Consider the following 16,945-nt stretch of genomic DNA (forward strand, 5'->3'; position numbering starts at 1 on the left):
TCTGATGTTATTTTTGTTTAGGCTTACTACGTAACCTTCGTTTTTATTTCTTGTACTTTATTACTGTTTTGTACTGGGTTTTTAATACTCTTCTACAACATTTCCAGTTGCTGCATGTATTGATTGATAGATTTACACATCTGTATATTATATTCCTAAACCTTAGTGAATGTAGGCAGCTAACCTGAGAAAAATTTTATTAAAAAAACCCACAAAATTGTTTCTACTTAAAAAGGAAATAAATGGAACCAGCAAGCTCTCGTTTCCCCTCCCAGCTACCAAGACACAAAAAGTCACAAAATACAGTCCTCTTGTGCTGCACAGAAGACTGACTAGTAAACAGTTTCCCAGCAAAGGTATGTCATAAAACCTGTGTTTTTACTTTGGTTTCAAACACGTGGCTGCAGAACTCATTTAATGACCTTCAGCATCCAACACTAGATACATATTTTTTAGAGATTTTTGAAGAATCTAGACTTTCAGCACCTTGCTTTCCTTAATTTTGTTGACTTCATCCAGCTGTCACAGGAACCGCATCTACACTGACTGAGCTGAAACTGATTGAATACTTGGTATAAAACTGATACGGGATTTTGTCAGAAGCCAAGAACCCTTTGTGCAAAAGGAGGAGGGAAAAAGTGGAAGGGCTGAAAGAATAGTGATATAGAAGTATTTTACAGCTATTTTGCCTGTAATTTTGAGTATTAGAATTTTAGATGTGTTAACGCTCAATGTTTTTATTCAGATATTAGTGTTTTATAGAGTATCTTATTTCATCTGTTTTCATAGTCACACAGACAATTCGGGAACAGAGTTCAGACCCATCATCTCCGGCTCTAAAGAAACACATAGTTTTGTGAGCTGCATGTCCTATATGCTGTCAGCCCAAGTTAGCATTTATCCTGCGAGGCAGTTGAAGATTAAATAATTGGTAGCTATAGACAAGTTTTTAGTTTGAAAGTGCTGTTTTTCAGAATAAAGATGAAACCAGGACACTTAAAAAGAGAGGGTAAACCAGGTTTTCTGTAGAGTTACTGTAATGCATTTGCTTTTCCAAGAATAAAGTATTGAGCTGATCTATAAAGTGTCTAACTTTTTTTTTTTTTTAATATACTGGAAGTTTATGCAGACTACTCCAGGCAGACGTTTCAAGAACAACTCTTAGAAAAGGACCAATTTGCTTTGCGCAGGGCACGAATGCACAGTGAGCCCGACACGTGTAGCCGAAACCAAGCACGGGGCCGGCTTTGAAGGAGTCCCCGCCGAGCCCCGAGCGGCAGCACCGCTCCCGGGGGCTCCGGGGCCGGCCCTGCCTGTCGGCCCCGCCCCGCTCATCCCGCCGGCCCCGCCCGGCCCGGCGCACGCGCCGCCCCGCGGCCGTTGGCGCTTTGTTTTCAAACCCTGGCCGGCGCCGCTGCCGCCGCCGCCGCGACTACATTCCCCAGCGTGCCCCGCGGCCCCGCCTCCGCCTGCGCACGCGCGGCCGGGCGAGCGTGCGCGCCATGCGGGGGTGTCCGCCGCGCTGCGTCAGGCTCCCCCCGCCCTGGGACGTTGCTGTGGTAGCGTCCGGGCGCCATGTTACAAGGCCGGAGGGGAAGAGGCGAGTGAAGCGGCGGCGGTAGCCGGGCCCGGCACAGCCGCTCCCTCCGCTCCCGGGTCCTGGCCCCGGCCTGTGCCATGGTCGCGGCTCCCGCCACTCCGCGGGACGAGTGACCGGTCCGCAGGCGGCAGCGGTGGGGGAGGAAGAAGAAGGGGACGACGCGGCGGCGGCGGTGGTGGCGGCGGCGGCGGCGGAGGAGGAGGAGGAGGGGCCGGAGAGACGATGCCGTTGTAAGTTCGGGAGCTCGCGGGGAGCGCTCGGGGCTCGCGTCGTGCCGACCCCGGCCCGGCGCCCCCCCCGTGCCCGGGCCCTTCCCGCCGGGGCGCGGGCCTTTCCCCCTCGCGGTCCCCTCGGCCCGGGCGCTTCCGCTGCCGCAGTGTGCGGCCCTGGCGCCGCTGCTCGCGCCGCCGGGAGCTGCACGCTGCCTTTCTCTGCCCCCATCGCCGTGAGCCCTGGAGGTGATTGTGATGTGGCTTTTACGTTGTTGTCGCCGCCTTTGCGATCTCGCAGCGGCAGCGTGCGGGACGGGGCGGACGCGTGCGGCGGCTTCCGCTCCCCGCTGCTGGCTCAGGGCTCACCAAGGGGCGAAACCCGCGTGTTTGTCCCTTCCTCGCCCTGGCCGCTAAGGGTGAAGCGCTTTTTCCCCCAAGAGCCGCGGCGAAGTCTGTCCCCCTGTGACCACGCGGGCAGTTTGTCCCCGTTCCGGGGGCAGGACGCGGTGGAACGCTGGTTCTGTGGGCGCCCCAAGCCCGGCTCGCTGCCCTTGGAGCCCCCCGCTCCTGGCGGCTGCGGGCAGCGCCCCCGGCCGGCAGAGCCGCCGGGGCCGCCTGTGCCTTGGACGTGCCGTGACCCTGCCGCAGTCGGGAATAGAGAAGTGTGACCTTATTCATCCCGGTTTGTTCGCGGATTTCTTTCACCCTACCCCTGGCTTTTTTTTTTTTTTTTTCTCGCTGCTTTTTTTTTTTTTTTTTCTCCCCATCGCTGACGTTTTTACGAATTCTGATTGAGACGACCAAACTTGCAGCTCTTCAGTTCTGACGTTTATAATCTTGGTATTTTATTACGTTATACAAATCGAGGGAAACAGTGATATGTAAGTGATCGAGTGACTTTTCAGAATAAGGCATGTTTATATATTTTGTTCGGCTGGTCTGTTTGTTTGGGGTTATTTTGTTTGTGTGGGGTTTTTTCTTTTTCATTGAAGGAGAAATATAAAGATTTTGTGATTATTCACTCTTTTTTTCTCACTTATAATGTGGGATTATTCACTGTGGTTTTAAATATGTCAACTTTTAAGTGGAGTATAGCCAAGTTTGTCTGTTGTGGTTGTCATGTCAGTCTAAAGTACTGCAAAGTTAGTCATGGGATAGATAATGTGATAGAAACTTATCTGCAAGGGTTTACGGCAGGGAAAGGACCAGTGGGTGAATGCGGGAAGGAAAATAGTCATGCCAAGTAGGTCCTAATGCTTGTATAACGAAGCGTCAATGGCCTTATAGATAAGTTTTGCAGATGTTCATTATGGCAATGAAAAGTTACCAGAAGTCAGCTTTGAGGTTGGCTAGGCTTTTCAGCCGCAGGAAAATGGGAGGGTGTTTACTCTGCTTGCTTTCATTCTTAGTTTATTGTCTTGTGACTACATAAATTCCAAAGGCTTAGTAGCAACATTTAAAAATTTGGGCTGTTTTTAGGAGTTGTAATAATAGCGATCTTCAACATTGAAAAGTTTGGAATGATTTGATTATTCCTCTTAATGTAGGTGTCTGTGATACTTTAACAAGAAACACTTAAAAAACAGTACATAGTTGCAATGGCACGAAGATATTTCTATTTTCAGTGTAAACATTATTTGGCGACTTAACTAGTACAGGACATTTATTGTAGGTAGCAAAAATGAAGCTTTCTCAGTTTTTGCATTTGTTCTGTCATCTGTGTTTTTGACATTGTTGACTTGGTATCACCCATTCAAGACTTTAAAGTGAGTATTATAATGCCAGTAAGTAGAAATGCTGGTAATGCTAATTTTTTGAGTTTGTGAAGTGATACCTCTGATTTTAGAGGAGAGAAAGAGGCAGCTTGGGAAGATTTTTCTCTATACTTCTTTCCAGTTGATTCTATCTTCTGGGTGATCATCTTTTTGAGTGATAGTGCAGCAATCACTGTGTTACTGCCAAACCTTCATGGTGACAAAATGTTTTGAGTTTTTTTTTTTTCTTGTGTTTTTTTTGGCAGACTTTGTCAAAACTGATTTCCGATACAACTGGAAGTTGTCATTATTCTTGACTTGAAGTTCCAGATTCCCCAGAGCTGTACACTAGTGTTTATATTGTGCTTATTAACAGTATAGTATAAAAGTATAAAACCAAACAAATTCTTTCTGTACATGGTACACCAGTAGTAAGACTGCTGATGCTTATATCTGGCATTTACAGAAGCCTTTAGCATTGTTTGGAACATTAAAATTTATCCTATAAACTTGCATGACTTTTCGTTAAAATTCTCATGTGGGGAGGACTAGCAGCTGTATAAGGAAGAAGTCTTTAACAAAGAAGCTGATTAGAAACAAAGATGACGACTTCCCCTGACATAAAGATATATTTTAGTGCATGCTTAGGTACAGAATGTTCCTGTGCATTATCTGAAACATAAGATGCCAGGGAAGAATGAAGCTCGCTAAGCTGTTCATGTGTTTTGGTTGTTTCTGGGGCTTTTACAGAAAGGCTACTGACTCAGTGAAGCTGGAGCTATGTTTATGGGACTGATGATTTTTCATGTAACCTGGGGCTTTCTAAGCCTCAAAATAGAGAAAACATGAAGCTGTTTCTTGGTAAGCTACTGAATGTCTGTGTCTTCTGAATTCATGGGAAAACACTTTTGAAATGTCTTGTTTTATTCTGTAACCAGAAGTGGAAAAGTGTATTGAGTCATATACATGTACATTAAAAGTGCCATGAAATCTATATGTTTTAAGTATTGTTAGTATTGGTAACTTCTGTATTAGAGTTTTGGAATGTCCTTAAGAATTATTCGTTCCAGTGGACAGGCAAGCTGATTCTCACTTCTGAAGTAAGACTTTGATTTTTTTTCTTTCACTGAACTTTGCTGTAGACATAGGCAAAGTCATTGTTTTCTTCACTTCTCCTTAGAGACTGTCAGCTTACGTGGCAGAAGTACAGCACTGTATATAAAATGGCTTGTGCTGATTGGGAATGGATCAGTGGTGTGGTTCTGAACAGAGAGAGCTGAATTTTATAGGCTGTTAGGAAAGGAAGTAAATTGTTATGAACTTTGCAAAGCAAGGCACTGACTTTAGAAGAATAATTGTCATAGCATGAAGTGATACCTTTCTTAATTGAGAAGCAATTAATATAAAAATTTTGCTGAGGATTAATTTGTTAGATAGCAAGGATTTGTGGTTTTGCAATAGCTTTCAGTCTTCCAGTATCACTCTAAAAAAGGGCTGAGTTTATACCTGTTAACAAAAGGTACTGCAGAGAACTTGGAAACCCAGTTATTTAGGACTGAGCAGATTCACTGCTGAGACAAATTAGTCTCTCAACAGTGAAACGCTTTGTGGGATTTCTAGTTCTTAGTTTATGGTCCCTGTTATCTTTTGATTTCAGCCTTACTGAATTTCTTAAATTGCTCTTGAGTTGTCTCCCTCATAGCAATAAAAATAATTTTTGGTTCAAGTGCTGCCTGTGCAGTTCATTAGCACTTTCTTTTCTTTGAACTTGAGAAACTTCTGCTTACGCTGTGTTAGTAAGACTATTGTGGATGGGTTTTTGTTTGCCCATTCTGCCTTCCCTATTCTGTGTGAACAGAAGAGCCAGAGAGCTCAGGAGAGTGTCCAAGATTAGCAGAATGTGTATGAATGACCTTTATTTTGCCATAGGTGAGCCTCTTCTACAGCCCTGTTGCCTGCTGTTGCTCCAGTACCTGTGTTCAGATCGGTTTTGTGCATCTTGAACGCCTCGTACTGACGGTTGAAGACTTAATTCATGGCCTGAATGGCCCAGTGATATTCTGCTAGATTTTGAAACTTTCCTTCAGGAGGGACAGCTGTATTGTCTTGACCATTTAAAACATACGTTCCCCAGTAACAGATTTGCACAAACTTCATTGATGTTTCCTGCCTAGATTTTTGAAACTTTGTGTGGAATGATGGCGTTAGTGTTAAGCTGGAATCTTCAATCTAAATTGCCACTCACTCATTGCTGAAGAAAACGTAAAAAGAAGCAAAACCCCTCAACTGAGTTTCTCTGCATCTGGACACAGTGAAGCTTGAGCTCCATGAATTTAGCTCCAGCTGGTTAAGCAGATGGTGTGATGACCAGTATTGTTACAGGAATCTGACTTGGGTGTCTTACATCAGCAAATAAGAAGGAATAAATTTTGCTGAGGTAATCAGCAGAGGCAAATAGAGAAGTGAGGATAATCATTGAGAATCCTTAAGTTGTGTATTTTGTCTTAGTATCTGGATGAGTTTAAAACTTAGGGAGATTTAAAATGTTCTGATTTGTTCAGTATTATGCTATGTGTTTTTAATATTTCAGTTGTTTGTATTGTCTTTTGTGAAGTTTCCCAAATTTCAGGAGCATGACATTTAGTTAGTATGGTGCTGATGGGAACTATATTTTGTGTGTGATAAAAATGTAAAATCTTAACACAAATAGCACTAAAAATAGTACTGTTAGAATGGACATGGAATACTGGGAGAGAAGAGGAACAAGTGTTTAGAAAGAGAGGTTTTTGTGTGGGTGTAGGAGTTGGTTTAAATACAAAGTACATCTGAAAAAGTCAATGATAGGATAAAAGTTCAGGTGTTTTAAAGGCAAACAATAGTACAGAACTTGGAATTAGTATCCAAGTCTGAGTTATATATGGGGCAGTGTTACATAGGTATAGCTGTATTTGCTCTGTGTTCGGTTTAAATGGATGTGTTCAGGCTATCACCTGATCTTCTAAAGATGCACTGTAATCCCTCCTCTACTTTAGAACAACATTTAGTCGTTTCCATGTACAGGAGTTTACAGGTGTATGCTCTGGAAACTGTAAAGCTTCTTACAAGCTTTATTTGTTTTTTTTTTCCTTCCCCTTCTGCACTGTGTTTAAAATGGGTTCTAGCAGTGACCATATAGCCAATGTCTGTTCTTTCAGTTATTGGTGACAGTATAAAAAGATACTGCCTACCAAAACTCCAGGTTCTGAGGAAGAAGTTGTTTGGCTGCACTGCCTTCAGCTTAGCAGACTAGATCTTTGTGTCTGTGTTTATATATGGGGAAAAAGGACATGTGCATTTCTTACTAATTAAATTTATATTTGAAAATGAAATATTGAATCATAACACTCTAGAATAAATCCACTGTAGCTGTTGCCCAATTTTCACATGGTTAATTGCCAGTATATGTTCTTCAAAAATTCAGGTTAAACCAGAGCTGCAACAATAGCATGTTAAATTTAACTCTACATCGTTTTCTGGAACTTTTTTTTATATTTGTGCTATTGACAGCTCATGGTCATCTCAGAGTGATAAGATGATCCTTATGTTTCTATGTGGTTGACAAGAAACAAATCCAAAAGCCTCAAACTGTATCTTAATTTTCTTTGTGATCTTAAATAGAAAAGCTTACGGTGTGTTTTTATTGTTTATTTTATTTTAAAACTTATTTTTTATTAAAATAAACAAACAACAGCAAAACAACCAACCAACCAAAAAACCCCCACAACCCAGCAAGCCCTAAACATGCTTTTAGGCTTTCAGTTGTGTCACACCCAGATATGATCTGCCAGATCTGTCCCTGCTGTTGTCAGGAGTGAATAGTTGAGATGGAACGTTCAGTTGCTGTTTAATACTCTGCTTTTAGTTAATGTTTAATTTCAGTGAGTACCAGATGTGACATACCATCAAGGTATTGACTCCCCAGCAAGGTCAGTCTCTAATCTGTTTGGGTAGAAGGGTAGCACTGATATTTCCCTGGCTTTTCACCTTTCTTTTTGAATAAATTTGGTAGTTTAAGCTCTTCTCTGGACATGTTACAAGTAGAAGGTGGAATGTCCATATACCCATATGTGACTAAGAGGGAAGATATTGGAGTGTTAGTATGATCTTCATGGTTTTAGTTTAAAAAAAGTAGAAATCTAGGAGCATTTATCATTAGCATTTTCTGGCTAAAATGTAATGTGTAAATACAACATTAAAGTTGGGCTGGTGAGCACGTGAAGTTTATTTCTTTGAGATAATTCACTGTTACTTTAAAAAGCAGGTAGCAGATGCCTTATCTGGTGTTTCTTGGTTTTATGGGAGGTACGAGGCAGGGAGAGGATATACCTTTACTTTTTGTTTATATTAACTTTCATGCTGCCTTTTAAATGGATAGGTGAACAGAATAAGTTACTTTATTCTGTCCTTCATTAAGTTTAACAAACCTTCTTGACATACCATTTTTTCTTTAATTTTCCAAAGGAATTTTTTTCATTTTCTTTGCTGTGCTGCAGAAACCTTAGACTAGAGTTAACTTAGCAGGTGTAAATGGCAGAGCTTCAATTGAACTGTTTTTATCTGGAAATAACCTGTATTCTCTTCAGTGATAATATATGTTTAGTGTCTTCTGCAGCTGTAAAATCTTGAAGGCAGCTGTGCTGAGAATTGTTACACACTAACCCAGCGAAAGGGAACTTACTAACTCCTCAGTGCTCCAGAAGAGGTGAAACACTTGTGTTGGGGAGGTCCTGTGCTGTTGATAACACTCTGATTTCATTATTATAAAGTAAATGTAAGAACTGTAGGTGGCTTTATGTAACGATTCCCAAAGATGTGTATCTGCTGATCGATTTAATTGGTTGTTTGAAGCTGAAGCTTCAGTGAGCAGTTTCAAAGCTTGTTTGTGCCCTGTGGCCACACTCAGGCGGTGGTGTGGGGTTGGAGGAACACTGGTTGGAGTCATTGCAGTGTGGGGGTTTGAGGGCAGAGCTGCACATTGCCCTGCCAGGGCTGTCTGTAAACGAGTCTAGGGAAGAGATCTGACATTTGGCTGGGTTTTATGCACTGCAGTTGTTTAGTCAATATAAAGGATTATGTTTAAGTTGTTAGTTCTTCAATTTGTGATTCGTGGCCCTTACAAGTAGGGGGAATACAGAGGCCTCTGTCAGCATTGCTGACGTGAGGAGTTAGCTCAGCAGAATCTGGTTTTGAGTTACTTTGGGTCTTTTTTGAGATCTAGTAACAGCATCTGCCAGGCTGTGTTTTGCCAGCCCTTTTAATGAAGTCTAATATCTGTTGAATTGGATTAATTTTCTTGCCGTGAATTTTCTTGAATGGGTGAAAATTACAGTTAGACCGTCAGGAAATTGTTACACAAAGCTAAAATATTGATAGTTTTGTATTACTGCTTTAAAAAAACAGCAAAAGTAAACTGAAAAATCTTAAATTAAAAAGCATGGGTTTTTTTTTTTTTTCAAATTAACAGTTGACAAAAGGGGAGAAAAAAGTAGTTCAAACAACTTGCTTTGTGGTGTAAGTTAAAATAATCAAAGGATGTTTATATACTGATACTTTTTGTTTTCTGGATTCTTTTTTTAGAGGCAGTTAAGTGGCTGAAGCTACAACTTGTGTTGACATTCCTAAAGTGTTTTTTTTTTTTTTTTAGAAGAAAAAAGTTTTAGGGGCTTCCTTTGTCCTTAATTTGAATTACTGTTTTATGTAATTCATATGAACAGCTTTTTTTAAAAAAAAATGTTTTTGTTGACACCTAAAGTCTTAAGATCTGTATGATTTATTCAACTGCTACCAGATTCTTCATTACATGATTAAAGCCTCATAGCTAAAGGAGACAGTATAAAATAATTTTCCCAGATACTGCCCAAGTCCACACAGTTACTTGAAGGTTTATTTTTTTAATGTACACTTTTTAATATATTTTTCCTCTTGTGCCTTTTTTTTTTTTTGCTGATGTGCGCAAGCTTGCATTGTGACTAAATTCTTGATTGCAAACAAATTATAGTACTTAGAATTGTTATAAAATGGGATTAACTTATGGAAAACTATATCATGTTTTGTGGGTTCTTGTCAATTTTCAATTTAGGTTTTTTTTTAATACAGTCTTTATGGAAATGAGGAATGAAATCTTGAGAAGATGATGATGGCTAATAATGAAAGTCAGGTTGAAGTAATGTTGTAGTTTTTCCACATGTATAGGTAGTTAGCCTTATGAAAATATTTCTCATTTTGTATGATAGAAATAGTATATAATAGCTTAAACATGCAGGACTGATACTACAACAATGCACCAAGGAATGTTAAACCTGCCAAGAGTGGGACTTTCACTTTTGCTATCAGCTTGACTTCTTACATGAAGGATTGTCTTTACTTTAGATTTTATGAAAGTGAAGGAGCCCAAACTAATAAAGCTTTTGCCCTAACAGAATGAAGAAAATAAGGGGGGGGAAAAGTTAATGCATATTAAGAGTTGATTAAAGGTAATTCTATTGGTATCCTTAATAGGACAGATTTAACATAGTGATTTGGGATGAAAATGCTAACACTAGGCTTTACTTTTTTTTTTTCCTTAGTAAATATCTCTTGCTTGCTACTCTGATGAGAAAAATACATAATTTTTTTTGTTGTATTATTTCTGTCAGTAACTTTATCTAATTGCCTTTATTAGTCCCGTTACAACCCAGGGATCACAAACACAGCAACTCCAGAAGCATTATGGCATTACCTCACCTATCAGTTTAGCTGCCCCCAAGGAGTTTGACTGCATGCTTACCCAGAAATTAATCGAAACCCTAAAACCTTATGGTGTATTTGAAGAGGAAGAAGAGCTGCAACGCAGGTGAGTGAATTCTCCCTTTTGTGTCCTGTCCTGAGGTCCATGTGTGACTATTGAAGACCAAGTGTGTTTGTGTTCTTTCAAATGCTTTCTTAAAAGCCTAGTGGAATTGTAAGCTTAATTTTTCTTGATTAAGAGCAATGGCTTGAAACACAGAGTGGAATTACAATCGCCTTTAAATTTCAGAGGCTGGTTTGCATTTTTTTCCTTTCATTACTACTTAATTGTAATGGACCTTATAATTTTTTTTCCTTATTAAGCTTTCTGGAGTTGTTTTTTTTTATTTCTTAGTGCTGATTATCACTTTTAGATGCGTGTGTTATATGAACTTAAGTTTTATTTTGAAAATGAGTTGAATTCATGTGTGTATGCCTTGCATGCTTTCATTTTTTTTGGAGCTTAAATCTCTTGAATGTCTCCAAGGGACGAAAAATAGTGGGGATGTTGTAGGAGTAACTTTCTCTCAGTATATATGTATATATAACAAGATCTCTAATTAGATCTGTAATGTTACTTTAGTTGACTTACTGTGTAATGGTAATCGCAGTCTTTTAAAAGTTCTACTGGTTTTGTCTAAGTTTGTAACTGTCATTCTGCTGTTTTATTAATAGGATTCTAATTTTGGGAAAATTAAATAACTTGGTAAAGGAATGGATACGGGAAATCAGTGAAAGCAAGGTATGGATGTGTTTTATGTGGAGTCGCCAATATTGTGGTCTTAAGAATGCTGTAGGAAGATTATTCCAAAATACATTCCTGTACTAAATGGGATGAACCTTAGATTTGGGCATCAAAACAAAAAGTTTCTTTTGTTTACAAGCAGCATTGCCCCTTCATACTAGAAAGGGTAAAGATAGAAACTTTGTCAAAGAAAGAAACTCATAGATGTAACTTGACATTTTCTTAAAATTCATGCATATAATACTGTATTAATTACAGGCTTAGATTGTTTGCCTTTGTGAAACAGTGCTAGATCTTAAAAGGTACTTCTGCATCTTTGTGGTCTGTGATATTTTTCTTTATTGTTGGTCCTGTAATGTTATTTTTGTATACTGATGTGCTGACAGTGTTTTTGTCAGGTAATAGTAATCCCTGCTCCCACACATCTTCTTTGAATGGATATAGACTTGCATGATAATAGAATTTTTTTTTAGAGGAAACTCCTAATTTTCTCATCTATTTTGCTTTGTGTGTATTTGGGATCATATGTTTTCTGTACACTTTCTTTATGCAATGAGAATTTATGTATGAATAAGATTGTGGGTGGGGACAGCCCTGCTAGGTATGTCTTGATCCTTGAAAATAGTGAGAATATCATGACCTGTGTAAGACTGAAAGCTGCTTAAGTTAATCTCATGTACATTGCAAAATAGAAGTTTTGATTTATTTCATCTTTTGCTGTGTAAATAAACATTCATGTAGGGTTTCAGATTGTAGCATTGAATCCTCTTCTGAAAAGAGAGCTCTCTTTGCCCACAGTCCTGTGGATTCAACAGTTTTTTAAAGACTGGGAACTTCAGTAGATGTACCTAAACAATTTAAACATTAAAAAAATACCTTTCCCAACCCCAAATTTTTATTTAAAGGCTGTGGTACAAGTGTCTCTGAAAGTAATGTAATAAACACTGATGCAGTAGACTGTGTTTTGTGTTGCTCTAAATTGGAATCCATCATCTATTTCTGTGGCAGTCTAAAATGCCTGAGTGGTAAGCAAAATGTGTTTGATCTCTGTAACATTGTAAAGCTGTTGCACCTGAAGTGTAGAATTGGTGCAACAATTCCCAGGTTTGAGGTGGTGATGTTGAATGTGGTTGAAATGCTACAAATAATCCAGGTGGCAGGTGTGTCTCAGTCTTGTCTGTAAATACTGAGATTATTTCAGTAGTTCAACAGCGTAAATTTTGTACAATATTTTTCCTGTTGTTTGAAAATTAATTGTTTGTGTTGTTATAAGTTAAGGTAAAATAAACTTTTTTTTTTTTTTTTGCTCCATTTAGAATCTTCCGCAATCAGTAATAGAAAACGTTGGAGGAAAAATTTTTACATTTGGATCATATAGATTAGGGGTCCATACAAAAGGTAACACTTCCTTTTGTGATACAACTCCGGGTGTTTGAGCTAATGACTGATCTTGCTGTATTTTGAAGTGGTGTTAGCTTTCTCATTTTTTTTTTCTCTCGTCTTCATTCTAAACAAAAGAAATATGTTTCTAGATTATGTTTTTGTCATGGATTGAGGAACAGACAAAAAAGATGAAAATTATTTAAAGACAGAGGAAGTTGTATACTTAAATTTTCGTGTTTTGTTCTCTGAAAATTACAAGTCTTCCATAATTGAAGCAAGAGTGTATGTATGTTCTGCATGTTTAATGGCCATGAATTTTTTTCATTTGGTTTGATTAGTATTTTAATAAAACCACCATTCCACATGATGAGAAGCTAATTTTTCCTGCTTAATTATTAATAAAAATTTCTTTTGGTGGCATTCCATGCTTGTGAAGTGTTGAGTAATTTACTTCTGCTACTTAACAATTTCAGGTGCTGATATTGATGCCCTGTGTGTTGCACCAAGACATGTTGAAAGAAGTGATTTTTTCACATCATTTTATGAAAAGTTAAAACAACAAGAAGAAGTGAAAGATCTGAGGGTATGTGAAACACCTGATACAGCTTGCTGACCTGAGGATTAGGAAAATTCAGTAGTGGAAGAGGATGAGTTCAATAAGTAAATAAAACTTTACTGTTAAGACTTGCAAAGGATTTTTTGTTAACCTGCCGCAAAGCCTGTTGTAAGAGTTGAAATAAATAGAGCTTTTTCTGAATTTTTCTCTGCTCTCACTTTAAAGATTCACTCAAAAATTAGACTGGCAGAATGATCTCCTAGCATGTGTGTTAGTATGGCAAGATTTCTGCTTGCTCACTAGAAGCAGGCAGATGCAAATGTAAAAGTTAGCTTGACAGGGTTAAGGACCAAACCTGTTTGGTTTTAATGAAGGTTTTATGCTGCTTTTTTTATAACTTCATGCATATATAAATGGTAATGGTGGTTGATATTAACTAGTATTTTATGTTGGCTGTCAACTGTGCATTGAGAAGGGAAGCTATATTTTTAGTGTGTCTTGTTACTAAATGCTTGTGCATGATTTTTAGCTGCTAAAGATGCAGATTTCCCTTGTAGTAGTGGAAGACCATACAAATGCAGTAATTTGTTCCTGTTATACCTCGCTGCTATGCCTCCTGAGTCAAGTGCTGGGAGCTTTAATCTTGATACAGGCTCAGATTAAATTTTCTCTGCTCCAGGGTGTTTTCTTTTTCTTTTCTTTTTCTTCTTTTTAGATGAAGGTAGTTGTGGGCAAGTCAGCTTGGTTTAGTCCTGCTTTCATAAAATAAATGGAACTGTCTCTGCGGCATTCTTCCAATCTCTGCACCCTATAGTTGGTGACTGCCAGTGTAGTGCAAACATCTGGTGGTATCACTAAGTGCACCGAAACAACCGTTTTCAATGCTTTATTATCTGAACACATTTAGTAATCTTTAAATTGACATGCTATGTTTGAGAGGATTCAGATTTTCAGATTTCCATTCAACTTTGCTGTAAACTCTAACTCCAGGTAATGCAGTTGATTTAGCAGCAAGGTATGCATGGTATTCAGTGTAGCTCTGCAGTGATGCAAATAACCTTTATCTCAGGGTGTCATAATACTTTTAAATCGTTTCAGCTAGTATTAGGAGTTTGTACATTTCCATCTTTAGGGGAACATAGACTGTCTTAGTGGTTGCTGGAGTGAGTGAGTGAGTATGAGACACTTGTGAATTTGATTTTTGCTTAAAATTGATCCATCCTGCCAGCCAATAATGTTAAGGTAACCTTAAGTAAGGTTTGAGCACTGACAATAATGTTTTCTCCTCCTCTTGGTAAGAACTGAAACACTCAGTTTATCCTCCCAACAGCTCAGAGTATTTCTTATTTGGAGGTGGGCAGTGTTCCTTGCTTTTGTTAAAACAATGTGCTGCAGACTGCAATTAGTTAGGATGCTCAGTTCAGGAAAATGATGTTCATAGGTGATTCCAGAGTAGATGTGAAATTCCACAGTTTCATAGTGATGCTGTTCATCAAAGCACAGTATTATTGACCACATTTTTAAAAACACGTTTGACCTCTGGAGACTTGCAACTGCTTTAGGTGATGTCAGGCTGCATAGTTACACAGGCTTCTCATTTCTTATACCAACTGTAGTAGCAGAAATAATGGGCCTTTTAGAGCAAGAATCCCCATAGCTTGGACTTGGACTGCTTAGAGATATTTGTAGGAGTAAAAGATGCTTGATCATGTCTTATGTGTAGGGAGAAAGAGGGTTGGACCTTGAGGTAATGCCATCAGAGCTGGTTGGTACAAGTTTGCATCATAACATCTAGACAGGTGCAGCACATAGTAGGTCAGTGCTTACTGCATAAATTCTCAATGGTGGAGAAAGACATTGCTGACAAAAATCAACCTGAAAACAGAAGAGCATTGATATAAATAGCATTTCATTATGATTGTCTAGACCTGGTAGCTATTGTTTATAAATGTTCTCTATACTGAAAATAAAATGCAACTTTTTTCCCCCCAGGCTGTTGAAGAAGCTTTTGTCCCAGTTATTAAACTTTGTTTTGATGGAATAGAGGTAAAGATCCTATTTTAATTTGTTTTGGTAAAATGTGGTTAAAACAAAGTTTTTAAGATCTTAATAAGTCATTATTCATTAATAGAAATGCTATTAAATTGACTCTGAAGTTCATGCCTAAGATTTTGTCAACAGTCCTCAGTTGTGTGATTTAAGACTGAAACAAAGAGTTTCTTGATGGACTTAAAGCTGTCTGAAGAATATCTCCTTGTTCTTTTTTTTTTTGGCTCTTCTACCCACTTGTACTGATTAGTTTACTGACCTGTAGAGTACCAGTATAGGCATTATTAAGGCTTAACATTTAATAGAAATTGTATTTGTAAATAATGCAGCTTCAAAATTTTTTTGGTCTGCTAATGATTAACTGTCCAGACATGAAAGATTTGCTTCATTATCCTACAATATAGAAAGTTGTGGTCTTTAACTAGTTCTCAAAAGTGTGCTGCTGAAGGCAAGCTGAGTATTCCTTTTGTCCTGATCTCTTAACATATCTGTAAACGCGTGACCAAAACAATGTTTTTGGTGGGTGTAGCCTGATGGATCAGCTGTCTTGGAGCTGAACTTGCTTAATTTGATTTTTGCGAAGGAAACAGGAATGGGGATTTCAGGAGATACTCTGTTTATCCTTCTCAGACTGTTACATAGTCAAACTGTCATCTTTTGGTGACAAGACAAAAAGATATGAACTGCTTATACACACACTTAATGAGACTTACAGTTGGATTGTCAACCAGTAACTGGTGGGTACATGAAGGTTAGTTTACAGAGAGGAAGGAATTCCCATGCTAATCTTCTGGCAAGTGAAGATTGGTGTAGTATTGTACACAAGATGGGCAATTTCTTATCTCCCAGTCTGTAAATTTGTATCTGTTAGCCATTTTATACTGTCCATATGAGTTGGATATTATGGAAGATATTTCTAGAGAACCTGTTTGCTGTTCACATAGCTTAGGTATTCATTCTAGATGTTGAAACTTGTCATAGCTCTCCTCTGGTCAGTTTGGTTTTTGTATGGTTGTGGTGTTGTTTTTTTGGGTTTGTGTTTTTTTTGTTTTTTTTTTTTTTTTTTTTTTTTTTTTTTTTTTCCCTCTAGTCATTCAAGCTGGAGTTCTCTCCTTTTTAAATAATGAAATTTGAAGTACAAGACCAAATAGAGGGGAAAAAAGGTCCGTTTTTTCTAGAAGAAGTAACATCTTATTCCAGTATACTAATTTATGATAGGCTTAGGTTTATTACTGAGACTTAACTCATGTTGCTAACAGTCCATGAGAATTCTTTTTTGTATATTATAAGCACACTCTTTGTATATACCAGTGTTATTGTTTCTGATAGCTTGTTTTTGTACCCAGCTGTGTCAGTATCAAAATAATTTAATTTTCCTTTTGCTAACCCAGGCAAAACATGCCAGAAGGTAGAACTGAGGAAAAGGACTTTAGTTTTGTGGTGATTCTGTTATTAAAACTTGAAAAAATTCTGACGATAAGTTTTTACATGCCCATTTTGTTCTTGTTTAAAACAAACAACCTTCTTCATTTTTTTGTTCTTCCTGTAGCGTACTTCGTATTTGATTGCCAGTTACCTCTCCCCCAGTTACATAAGACAGGCTGTTAATTTCTTTATTTGAAAATAAATGTCAATGAGCTTTGAATCTTTAGAGGTGCTAGACCTCCTTGAGATCAGAGCAGAATTTCAAGCTGAAATTAATTTTGAACTTGTTTTACACTGAGAAGTAGTACTTTTGACTCAAGTAAGAACTTCAGTGTCTGATACAGACTGTTGATAAGATCAACTATTGAGGACTTTGAAATACAGAATGCACTGAATACTTTGGAAATGTTTTTCTGT

At 38.5% G+C, this 16,945-nt stretch overlaps 1 protein-coding gene across 5 annotated transcripts in view; it reads left to right on the plus strand.

The window, feature by feature from the left end:
* Positions 1 to 1,544: 1,544 nt before the first annotated feature.
* The window catches only part of PAPOLA (poly(A) polymerase alpha), a 44,032-nt gene continuing 28,631 nt past the window's right edge, over positions 1,545 to 16,945 (plus strand). For all 5 annotated transcript variants that reach the window (XR_010721939.1, XM_066188758.1, XM_066188760.1 and 2 more), the window contains exons 1-6: positions 1,545 to 1,830; positions 10,267 to 10,437; positions 11,046 to 11,112; positions 12,432 to 12,513; positions 12,972 to 13,081; positions 15,047 to 15,100. Coding sequence is in view for 4 of the 5 variants with exons in the window: in XM_066188758.1 (XP_066044855.1) it covers positions 1,823 to 1,830; positions 10,267 to 10,437; positions 11,046 to 11,112; positions 12,432 to 12,513; positions 12,972 to 13,081; positions 15,047 to 15,100 (492 nt within the window). In the remaining variant the exon portion in view is untranslated. The remainder of the gene's footprint in view (positions 1,831 to 10,266; positions 10,438 to 11,045; positions 11,113 to 12,431; positions 12,514 to 12,971; positions 13,082 to 15,046; positions 15,101 to 16,945) is intronic.

Source organism: Chamaea fasciata, unplaced genomic scaffold, assembly GCF_029207755.1.
Source record: "Chamaea fasciata isolate MVZ Bird 193981 ecotype frontalis unplaced genomic scaffold, bChaFas1.0.hap1 SCAF_7, whole genome shotgun sequence".
In the NCBI taxonomy this organism is placed as follows: domain Eukaryota; kingdom Metazoa; phylum Chordata; class Aves; order Passeriformes; family Sylviidae; genus Chamaea; species Chamaea fasciata.